The 12548-nt window shown below is 39.6% G+C and overlaps 1 protein-coding gene across 6 annotated transcripts in view; it reads right to left on the bottom strand.

Moving 5' to 3' along the window:
• The window catches only part of BICD1 (BICD cargo adaptor 1), a 185057-nt gene that overhangs the window by 48462 nt on the left and 124047 nt on the right, over positions 1 to 12548 (bottom strand). For all 6 annotated transcript variants that reach the window (XM_052790035.1, XM_052790034.1, XM_052790028.1 and 3 more), the window contains exons 3-4: positions 7174 to 7326; positions 3171 to 3608 (exon numbers count right to left, since the gene is read on the bottom strand). In XM_052790035.1, coding sequence (XP_052645995.1) covers positions 3171 to 3608; positions 7174 to 7326 — 591 coding nt within the window. The remainder of the gene's footprint in view (positions 1 to 3170; positions 3609 to 7173; positions 7327 to 12548) is intronic.

The following is a 12548-nucleotide window of genomic DNA, read 5'->3' as shown; positions in this document are numbered from 1 at the left end:
CTCCAACTCAGCCCTGAGCACACTTTCTGCATATTAATGACTCTGCTGTTTCCAAGTATGATAATTATATTTCTTGTTCTAGACAACACTATACTCTTATTTCCACCCACAGCAAACTTTGGGGAATTGCAGTTATTCTTCAGTCCCGTTGGGGGGGGGGGGGGGTTGACATTGAAATTAGTAGCTGCAGTAAGGATCTTTATCATCTTAAAACAAAAGCAATTCACAAGTAGCTGTATCTATTTGCAATGCATCCTTCCCTTCAAAGACTTCAGTTTGAGGAGATTTCCTTCCCAATGTGATCTATAGTTTGCAATTATGGAAACCAATTTTACCACTACTATTTATCCCCCCCCCCCTTTTTTTTTTTTAATTAACATCAGAATGTCAGTGAACAGTTCCTAGTGGAGACTGGAACAAATTAACAGGAAAATTCAGCTCAAGAACCCTGAATCTCAGCTGCATCATATTTGTCAGAATACCAGGCAGCTGGGGAAGAGTGTCAGAAACTGGGCTGCATGATTTATTTTTTTCTTCTTTTTTTAAGAGAACTTAATCTAAGTTTTCCAAATATGATGTTGGCCTCAGGAATAAGGAAAGCATCACCATGGAAGGAAGAGAGGAGTCCTAGGCTTTAAAGATGAGATAGACAATTGTTTCCACTGGAAAACAAACATGAAGGAAGAGCAGAAAGCCTTGAGCTTTTCCAAGAAAATCTCGGAATATGAGAATTTTCAGCAAGACATTTCTTACCTAGTGGACTGAAAAGATGGAAAGGGAACAGTTACAATTAAATCTCTCCTAGGGACCAGCACAGATCATGGAGCAGCAGCACTATAAAGCTGCAGAAGGAATTATATCTGTCATACTAACTGTTTTAGTGAAGGCTTCTTTTTGAGACTGAGGAGTGAAAAAATTTGCCACACGCATACAAAATGGCAAATCTGAAGTTTGCTTCTCTCAAAAAAGGAGCCTGCTATCCTATAGACATAAAAATAGTTCCCAAGAGAGGGTCAGTTCCTTCAGCAACTCTGTCATAGTACAGCCTCTTCAGAGAAAACAAGAGGAACATACCAAATATTGAGATATGGCTGAATGAACACCATGTGGCAAAGACATTGTAGAGGAGAAAAAAAAAAATCCAGTTTTGCTGAAGAATTACCTTTTGTCAGCTTGAACCCGATTAAATCTCCCATCTACTATGAGGAAAATTTTTGGAGGAATTTTTCACATTTAATTTGTGTGACCCAAGGTGACCTGATGCAATTCAACAGAGAAGATGATTACTTTATTAAAAAGTACACATCAGCATTTTGCAGTAAGCCTTTTCACTATCTAAAGAAATCAGGTTTCCACCTAGGTCTAGTCTTTCTTTTTAAACTGCAAACCTTTTAACAAGATTAGAATGCCAAGCAATGGTGGCGACTACTGGTGTGAGGGTGCTGGAGCCCAGCATCGAAAAATGTTGTAACCAAAAAAATGGTTATGTTTATTTTCTAGGGTCCTTCTAGGGTCCTAAGTTTGTAGCTAGTGACTGTCAGAAGGCTGCCACTTTGTTTAAGAGGTGTAAAATAAATAAGTTTTTAAGTCAGAGGTGACAAATACAGTTGCAGTATCTTTGAAGAAGTTTGCCGATTCATCAAGGTCAATATTTAATTTAATAAAATCAAGACAAAACATACCCCAAACAATCTTATTTTTTCATTTCCAAGCAGCTTTCACTCAAGTTTATATTGCATACACTTCATTGTAAATTATGGTTGAAAATGCTTACGCTGTATTTTAAAACATGAACATTTCAAAGCATTTCTTCTGAACACGGGTTTTTTTAATTTTTACCATTGTATTTCTGAATGAAATCAAAAGTTGCATATAATATATATGTGCATATATTATATCCACAAATGTATACAAACATACACATGTGTATTTTTATATACGCACATATACACAAAAGACACACACTGTTTACATTTTAATACTGGAAAAGTTTGACAGAATTTTTCACATAAATAAATTCTGAATTTTAGCTTTCTCACTTAAATTATGTATGTCTTGCATCAAAGTTATTTGTGTAAAGCACTACATGTCATCAGTGTTTGCCACATCAGAGCTCAGATCAAAACTTCCCACGCTGAGTTTGGCAATGAAGTAAATAAAACAATTAACTCTGCAACAAATATAGGATAGACCACATAGGGATTTATTGTTCTCTAGCAAGCACTGAAAATTGGGTTTGCTCTACTTTACTTCCATATTGCCTTTTACATTTTAAGCAGTAAAGGATTTACACTTCCTCTCTTTGGAAGAGGCACTTTTTGGAAGCCTGCAGCTAGAAAACACTGGATGTTTCCTTGATGGTGCCAAAACCTTTCAAGCTCTTGTGGCAGAGAAGATGCTCAACAGCCTGGGCAGCAGGACCCTTCTTCTGTGTGGCACTGTACCCTTTCTAAGATGATGTCAGCATCGGGACTGGCAGCTTGAGTTTTTACCTGGCTTGCATCCCAGGCTCCTATTCTGGTTATGCCTGGGCTGGGCTTGGATGAATAGAGAACAAACGCTCGCTGTATGGTCCCCAAGGCACCCCCTGCAGCCTGCGCATCCGCCGGGACTGCCAGCATGGACAAGGGCACTCTGTGACATCTCACACCCCACATGCTCTTCGAGTGCACAGTTACTAAGAGGATTGCTCCTCTCCTTTTGTTCTCTCTTGATGGTATGCCAAATCTTGTTCAAACTAAATTTAATGGCAAAACCTCCCTCTGACTTGCAAGGGAGCATCATCAAGTCTGTCTGTATTTTACTGGGCTTTTTTTGCAGATAGCTTTGGTCATATTGAAGAGCAGTTTATTCCACTTGCAATTTCAGGGACATTTCCCATTATCAAAGCAGGAAAAAAAGAATCTAACCATCTGCAATCACAGCAACTAGGTCCCTTTCTCCTCTGCATGAAACGTCTGCTCAGATCACACTGACTTTTTGCAGACAGATACTCTGTTTCCTAGGGATATTTCTAGCAAAACCTGGATATGAAGAAACACCAAAGCAGAAGCCTGAGCACAGAACGTAGGCGGTCAAGAATTTTACTAGGGGAAATCATTGCAAAAGCTGGCACTAGGGTCCATAGGATGTGTGTCTAAACACTTCAGGACATTAAATTCAGCTCTTACCTGCATGAGTTGCTGCTTCAGTTTCTGTATTTCCGATATGTTGAGCTCACTGAAGAGATCAGAGACAGGGTGCAGAGATTCTCCTTTCCTACCCGTGGGAGTTCGGTAGTCACCGTTGAGTTTCACAAGAGGCCCGTGGATATGTCCATTCATTTTGTCATCATTGTTGGGCTCGCCCCCATCCTCTGCAAACTTCAATCCATCTACTGATATATTAATATGGTTATTATACATACTATCATTGAGGTTGATATACTGGGAGAGTTCCTTCCTCAGATTGTTCTTTTGCTCCCTTTCATTTTTTAAAGTTTCCAGGGCTTCCTCCAGCTGATGCTCAGCAATCTCCTTCAGCCGGATGGCATCTTCTAGCTGACTATTAAGCAACACTGTCTCCTCCTCAAATCGTTTAATCTCATGCTTTAAGCCTTCATATTCAACCTGAATTAGACAAGACAAAGAACATTCATAATACTAAAACTTGAGTCGTGAAAACCTGCCATTTATCAGCCCTATTGAAATAGGTGTTACAGAAACTATAGTTTGAAATACCAGACATTGCCTGCGGCTGCAGAGAACTGGCTGCACAGAAAATGCAAGTGGAGCTCGCTCTGTTAAATACTCCACTGCTCACTTTTTCAGCATGTGAGAATCAAGAAATATAACACCTTTTTCTGAGTAGCTTATGAGGATAAGTAACGTATTTCACGGAAAGAAGGCTGTTTAGTAGCAGATGTCCTTGTAACCATAGATTTGTTACGAATTACCATAAGCAATGTTGGTATATCGTGGTATGTATAGATCTCAGGTTAATATAGTCCGATTTATTAATTGCAAGTGTTCTGAAGATGACTTCGTATCTAAATTCTTACCAGATGTAAAGTCACTCGGGCATAGACACTCTCAAGTATCTTGGTGTCTTAGTAGTTTTCAAAAATATGGATGGTAGAAGAGCCTCAACTCTCTTCTCTGTGTCAAACAAGACTCTCCATTATTCAAGAAACATTTAATTTTAAAATCAAACAGCAAACCATACAATCAGTTTAAACTCTAAGATGCCCCAAATTGTTAGAGATTTTTAAACTACCAGAAAAACGTAGTAACCAGCTCATTCAGCCATGCAGTCCAGAACTGCATGTAGGGATGCCATTCTGGGCACTCAGCAACCTGTTGCTCCGACAGCGTTGTCTGAAGTGTGTCCCAGTGACCTAGTGCAGCCTTGCCAGGCTTGGAGGGACTTGCTGGTCTTTCTCCTTCTCAGAGCGCAGGCTTCCCGCCCTACACCAAGGTGCAGTATTTTATCGAAGTATTTATAGGCATTGTGGGCTGAGGAAAACAACAGCTGCTTCTCTCTTCCTTAAAGGCAGCTCCTGCTGCCTTTATGCAGTCCTCTCTATTGCCCCTAACAAGAAGCAAAGCCTAGGAAAACCCAATCTAGCTCAAAACCAGTTGCTTGGCAATATCTAGACGGTGCAGCAGATCCCCACTGCAGAATGCCTTCCCTTGCTGGCCCTCCTCATCTTCCTTTTCACTGTTGGAAAATCCCACAGCAATGAAAAGGAAGAGCTTTGTAAAGATCCGTGTCCATGCTTGATGAACTCTCCTGGTAAAAATGGTCACGCTTTGACTTTTTAATTTAATTTTAATCATGTTACTCATCTACCTTTTCATTTCTAAATGCAAACAAATCCCCATATCAGGTGAAATAATTTAATAGCTTGGTGAAAGAGAAAAAGAAATACTGAATTTTCACGCTTCCATAAAAAAAAAAAAAAACTTTTTGCAGTTGAGGCTTTTATAACTCAAATACATTACTATCTGCAGTTTTAAAGCACTGTCTAGAATACTTTTTTATTTGACATATATAGATATTTAAACAAAATGTAACAAGGTTCTGGTGAAAATAGAAACATCCACCATTCCTACTGGAGTAGAATATTTATCAACCTGTCAAAAGTCTTGTATTCATAAACATTTGGAAAGGCAAACTTAAAAACTGAAGCACTGATCTTCAAACCCAGAAAATGGAAACATATCAAACAACAAAAAGTTCCAAAGTCATACTGGGATTCTTAAACAGAAAAGGAAAATCCACTATATTTTCAAATCTACATTTAGGAACTTGATCTCTTTTCTGGCTGGAGGGACAAGTGCATCTGAAAAATTATGAAATACAATCAAGTAGCTATGTTTATAACTTAAGGACATGAAAAGAAAAAAACAACCCTTTTTCAATTTTAAATCCATATGAAAACCAAAGGTCTACATTATCTATATGGTAACCATCTCATAGATTCTTGCTTACAAAAGCTACAAAAAAAACCCCAACCCAGATAATGACAGTTTAGCACTAAGACTTGTAACATATGGGTTTGTAAATTAAAAGTATTGAAGTATAAAATGCTCTTGAAATTTTACCTTGTAGATCAAAGTTATTGTAGGAATCACAAGTGCATGGATATGTGATGCAAAATGTCTCATTTTTAAAGCCATTCAAAATGTGGCAATGCTTTTTCTCTCCACAGACTGCTGGCATTTGGTTTCATTAAGAATGAAATATTATGACAAATATAAACACTTGCAAACATATTTTCTTCTGGGGGAAACTAGGACAGTCCATAAAGGGGTCTTTAATTTCCTGATAGTGTGAAAATGCCTCCTATGAGGTTGGTGAGGAAAAAAATCTGTGCCTCAAAGGGATAATTTGTTGCCTTGGTAAATAACTCTGACACAAGGATGATCTGCTATAAATTCAGTTCAGGAATGTGAAAGTCTAGGTATCTTCATAAATAAGGAAACTATGTACTCATTTCTACTATCTGCGTATTCCCTGCAGCACAGCTCCTTTGTTTTAAATGTTTCGATTGCATTTGTGCTAGAGCAGTAAAATAGCAGTAAAAGATAGCTGAAATAGTACTGCATACTCCTGCAGGAATAAGGCAGCTTTGTTACCAGGCTGCCATCAGAAACTGTGACAAGTATTGGCTATTTGATAAAAGCCCCAACTGAAGCAGGCAGTAGGTTAGGAAGTAAACCAGGGGCTGCAACACAGTGCTGTTACCAACTGCCAGCAGTTAAGGAAATGGCGTCCTGGAGTGCAACCTTACGCTGGTCTGGACAGTGTCTAAAAGCCCGAAAGCGTTACATCGCCCAACCTGGATACTTAAATATTGATCATGGCAAGTTAACTCTTCTGACATGAGAACAAATCTCTCTTGTTCAATTTAAAGGGCAACTGTGTTCTTGATTGCTTCCTCAGCAGTATATATATATCCAGCAGCAAAGGAAGCTGTGCTTCTGTAAGGGGGAGAGAACAGACCCCACGACTGCTTGCATCTGGATGCAATAGGGCTGTTGTTTATGTTGGTTCCTCGGGGTGCATTCAGCACTGCAGTGACAATTACAGTGTGCTGGTTTGCCATCAGCTGCAAATTGCTGCAATAGGGAGAACACAACAGACAAACTAGGAACATATGGCATCCCTTCACCTACTTTTGAAGCTTGCTAAACTTGCGGGTTAGCATGGCTGAGAAGAGAGCAACACTGGTACAGGAAAACCCAAAGAGCAGGGAAAAAAAGGAGAATGAGGAGAAGATTATTTCCCCTTTTATCCACTTCAGAAGAGGAAAGGACATGCAGGAAACCAACCAAGAGGAAACAGAGGGCTGAACTCTGCCGCTGGGCATTGAGTTCAATGTGCAGGGAGGGAGGAGAGGAAAAGCAGGAAGCAAAAAATGCAGTTCTACCTATTTTCATAATTCCTCTGCTATTACAAAGTTCTGCAATGAAATACTCCACCAGGATTTTCCTAAAACTGAGGTAAGTGCCTCCCCATGCATCAAAAATGGCCAATAACACTGTTTCAGAATAAGTGTTTAGCAAAAACCCAACTGAAAAAGACATACAAAGAAACTCCTATCAAAGTGGTCTGCGGGATCACATTATGGAAATTGGAGATAAATGGTGTCATTTTTCAGCATAGCGCCTTGAATCTTTCGATGCTTACTTGATTCTGTTTCAGTGTGGACACCAGTTTCTGTAAAGTGATGTTTTCTTCTTCAAGCTCGGTGTAGTCCTGTAGCAGTCTCGCCTCTCGAAACTTGTACTCTCGAATTTCGTCTTTCATTCGTATCCTCTGTAGTTCCACCATTTCGTTATTCTGATGAGAAAAAATGCAAGTACGTTACCATTCATGCACGGCCACTATAATGATGAACACTGCCTTTATAAAAGGCCGAAAAAAAATTAATCCTCAAACAGAAATGATTTAACAGTGCAAATCAAAACAGCATCACCTTTTAATCTGATGCCAAGCCGTAATTTCAGGTGTGTGCTGGCAGTGCAGAAATGACAACATCTGATAAGGAAGCTTGATTAAAACAGTTTCAAGATTAGATGCTTATTGAAACGGAAAATCTGGCAAGGCTTTATCATCTCATTAGTTTTATTGCCCTATGATAACAGTTGGATTTAAATAAAATTATCACCTGTTTTCCACTGAAGGATGCTTTCTACATCCATACAGAAAAGCAATGAGTAATGTCATCTGTTCTGGAAAGACATCTGTTACTGAGCAAGGTGCACTCACATGTTCGTATCCGCAGGCATTAGAGAGGCACACAGGTAGGCAGGGGGGACCCGCCGGGGAGACGGCTGTAAAGTGCTCATCAAAAACCTGACAAATGCATTGCTGTGCTGAGCAGGATTATACCCTGCAAGTCTGAGAACACACAAGGTCACCACTTTTATTTTCCCATTAGCATATACGGTTCCCAGACAGCTTATGAGAGAGGTCATGAGGGATCAGTTTCACGAAAAATTGCTTCCATCAGATTCCAGCTCTGACTGAGTTTGACATCAAGGGTCAGGTTAGTCTGGAAAGACTCTGCTGACATAACCCCGATGTAAAATGCACTACGGGAAAATGGAGTTAACACACAGCTGGAAGAGAACAGTGACCGACACAGTTGGTAGGAGCAACCTCCCCCTCTACTTTGAAGAGAAGCCTACATTTTCATGATTAATAGGAATAGGCATAATCAGTCACATCTTCTCCTTGCGTGCAGGAGGAACCCGAGCATTGCCGCACCAGCTGGTGGAGGGAAGCACTGCTGTGACTTTAATGATGAGGCAGAGCCCCCTCACTGCTGGGGTGTCGGAAAGGGTACACCTGGGGAGCAGTAATAGGTTTCTGTAAAAGATTCCAGTGCGGAGGGAGGGCAACCACTGACAGCTACCTGCAAATAGTCAAATGTTTAAGAAATCATTACAGTAGAAATTGTAGCCGGGGAGCTTTAAATAGATCAATCTGTACAACTCACCCTCTGGTACATAAGGGACAAAAACCCATGTTCTGAATTGAGGGTAAACAGAACTTTGCTTAGCACCTAAGGCAAAATAAACAATTATAAACCCCTGAAAAATAACATTGTAAAACATGAAAGAAAAAAAAAAGTTGATGTAAGAGTTACAGAAGCACTTTTTAAAATGAAGGCTTTTTGTGAAAGAAAAATAAAATCCATCACCTCCCCCCTCCTGACAGCTAATTAAGAAGAAATAAAGACCCTACGTGATTTTTTAACTGAAGGCATGCCTTTGGTTTAAAAGATCCCCAGTGGCAGAAGAGTCACAGAGCACTAGATAAAAGTAACACTCTGCAAATATTCCTACATCCATCGTTGCCTAAAAAACTTCGGAGTGAACTGTAAGAATGGCACAGCAGATGATTTCAGGAGGTGAAGGCATTTTATACCTCAGGGCTGCCTTTATACATTTTGTTTCTGTCAGCACATTGTCAGCTGTGGCGGTTATTGACGCTTGCTAGGTGTGGGTATACGTGCGAGTCTGAGGCAGGACGTGGACAACACCAAACGCACGAGTCCGCTGTGTCAAGTATAATTAAGCTACTCGGCAACTCTCCCGGTGTTTGGAGGACGATGAGGCCAGGGAATGAATGGCAACCGGCACACAGTCACACTGCTGGCTGAAAGGAAGGCCTCTCCAAAAAGGGAGGAAGAAAGAAGGTGGCCAGAGATGCAGGACCTGAGCAAAGAATTTTTACTGAATCCTGATATATTATTTCCCTGAAAGAGTACAAGGCACACTACTTTGAAAAAGCCTCTCATATTAACTCTGTAAGGTCAGAGTACTCGTTTGTCTTTCCTATTACTGCAAACAGCAAAAGAAAACGTGAGCTGTCATCTTGCTGGAGTGCACCACGATTTCTTTAAGAAGACAGAAACCACATTTCTTCACCACTTGTAACTGCTCCTTCTCCCATGTAATCTCGGAGGCATAAACAGAAGCATTTATAGCACTTCTCCTCCTCCTCTTACACACACAGAAACTCTCTCTGCAGAGCAACCTCTACTCCTCATTACTCATGGCATTTGGTCAAGGAAGCAGCAGTATGGAAAGGGAAGACTCGCCAGTCGGAGCATCCCACCAGCCGTGCCTGCGGCAGCGCTGCCTGCCGCGCTTCCCATAACCAGGCCTCCGCTGGAAGCAATCCTACTGCCCTGCCACGGGGGCAAAACAAACTCAGCATGTTAGACAATATGGTATCACCTTTTCAAAGTGACATAATATGCGCGTTTTGTCACTGCAGGCACCCTGGCATTTTTCTCCATGCTCCCAGATCCCTCCTCTTATTTACAAACATCTGCATGATGCTGGCAAACATCCAGCTGCAAAGCACTCTAGTGCTTTCGCTGCTTCCTATAAAAGGGGATGCTGCCACGTTACAAGGCAAAAGCCTGGCGTTAACTGAGGTTTACGAGTGAGTAGCCACAGGATGTGCTGGAGGGCTGTTCTGTTTTGCTTCGTATGAGATCTTGACACGTTTTGTGGAAGTGAACTAATCTTTAACCTATTTAAAAAAATTCATGCTGAGGTTATTCTTTGTTACTGTCAGTAAGCAGGATATATTTGTTTCCATCAAATGCTCTGATTAAATACAGTATCTTCTCGCAACTCTCTATTGTTTCTTTGAACTATTTTAAATACCTATTTCTTAAGCAGATAATACGCAGTTATAGAGGATAGAACTTGCTGTATAGGTACAGTGGCAGTAAGAAGCAAACTTTTTATTTGGCCGTTGCATCAGTCCTCTTCCGAGGTGACTTGGACTTGTATGAAAACAGTATGAGAGGATTTAAAACACAAGGCAAAAGGAGTCTGTCAGCAGGGCAGTTATCTATATGAGCCACTAGAGGACAACATAACCCAAATTATTAGTAAAATAATTTGCAATTAAAATTTACTGGTAATCAAGCACTGAACATGAAACTTGCAGGATAGAGCAATAAAGCCAGATGCTTTTACTAGGGCACTGCCTCAGGACTTTATACATTTCCAGAGAGGATTCCCCTATGGACTAACTACTGAATCTGTAAAAACAAAATTAATCCAAGAGGTGGAGCTAATGATACACGGGCAATGTTTTAAAGGCTGTAAATTATTTTCAGTCCCAGTCACCAGCTGAACATGGTGCAACGGTTTTAATGGATTGGTGCCAAGGAAGAAGGAAAAGGCCCTTCTGTGAAACTATAGAAAACAACAGAGTCCTTGTCAGCATTGCATCTAATTATATGTGAGCACTAATTGTGGAAGACGTCAGTCACATAGCATGTCTAATGAACCTACACATAATGGAACAGATGATGAGAAATGAAAAACAGAAGGCTCAGTTGAGATAAAGTCTGTTCAGGTCACCTATCCACTAGTACTTAGATATATTGTCAGACTTGCCATATATGAAAAGTGAAAGACATCTCTAGGTTTTACAGCGGCAAGGACTGTCCCTGTATAGTACAACCATCACTTCAATTCTTACAGGTCTCTGAGCATCAGTGGACTATAAATATTAAATACTAAACTTTTGTACTTCTTACCAAAATTAAATGCAATATATATGAATATATTATTCATTTTTGATTCAGTGTAGACTTTTAAAATGCTGTATTCCATATGCTACCTACAGAGCATGTTGTATTAATTGTGTGTGTAGATACATTGTAATACACAGTGTAATATCAAATAATTGCAAGTGAGAAGCTATTTTAAAATGAAAGAATGGAAATGTCTAATGTTGAAAATTATGAGAAAGAACTATGAAAAAATATATGATTCCCTCAGGGTCATTTTTATGTCAATCCCCAGTGTTGCCCAAGGAAGCCACTTGTGTCCTATCAATATACCTAAGGAAAGCAAACTGGGCAAGGGACAGTGACCTGAAGTTGGGTACTCTCAACTCCGAGGTGAGAAGTGAGCCCTAGTGGCTCTTGATTTCCTAAACTGTGGACCCTTCTTGGAAATTGGTGGTGTTTTGAGGCTTTCTTCTTAACATGAATGCAGTTCCATTAACTATTTTGGTTCTCCCCTATCTTGAAGTACATAAAGGATATTATTTCTGGGTTTTGTCTACTGGGTTTTGTCCCAAACAAAAATGGGGAACTGGTATTTGGGCTTTTTCCCTACATTTTTTTTCATACAAATTTTCATGAAAAGATTTCAGGTCCTTACTGCAGTAAAACATACTGTTTTTCACACTGAAAAACAGCTTTATAATCAGAAATTAATTACCTGCCCCAAACTACCCTGACTAAATCACCACTTATCTGTTGGAATATGAAAGCTGTACCATGATGCTGTGCATAACTCTCTAACTTTCATAATTCATGAGTAAGAGAACAATGGAAAATGTATATACTTCCAATTTAATGGCATTGTATTATAGCTGATGCAGTATAAAATCCTGTTCAATCTGATGACAGTTTTATTGCACTAGCAGTAAACTGAATGTAATAGAAAGTTTATGCTCAGACTAATATCCATGATCTCATGTGTTTGTTGACAAGTCTTACTGTAAATTTGTATGTCATGTTTACTTTACTCTGCAGAGGAAAATAAAAGGTGTATTTTTTATGAAGATAAATAATAGGCTTATCACAGAAAATACAGTTTAACTGGGGCTCAAATTTAATTACAAACACACTAACTTCGCATGGGGAAGCACCACCAGCACAGCTTTGGCCAAAACCAGGTTTGGGGCTTCCTTCAGGATCATTCCATCACAAAATTAACCCCACTTATAAATAATTTTGGCTTATTTTTAAATATATTGTTTGTATCTTCTTGGCAACATGCAAATATAAGTAAATTCTTGAGAAATTAATGAGGAAAAAATAACCAAACCCTAAAGTATCTTTGATTCATTACTTTTAGAATACACAAATATACCCTTAGAAACTTTAAAGCCCAATTATATATCCTCTTTAGAAGCCTCTAATGTGAGTTATTGGTACATTTTTTGTTTCCATAAACAATGGAAAATCTAATTCTGCATCATACAAAGAGAATTCTTCTCACCAGCACGATGTA

The sequence above is a fragment of the Harpia harpyja genome, chromosome 6 (assembly GCF_026419915.1).
Source record: "Harpia harpyja isolate bHarHar1 chromosome 6, bHarHar1 primary haplotype, whole genome shotgun sequence".
In the NCBI taxonomy this organism is placed as follows: Eukaryota; Metazoa; Chordata; class Aves; order Accipitriformes; family Accipitridae; genus Harpia; species Harpia harpyja.
The sequence above is the reverse complement of the archived record's forward strand: the minus strand, read 5'-3'. Positions and strand labels throughout refer to the sequence as shown.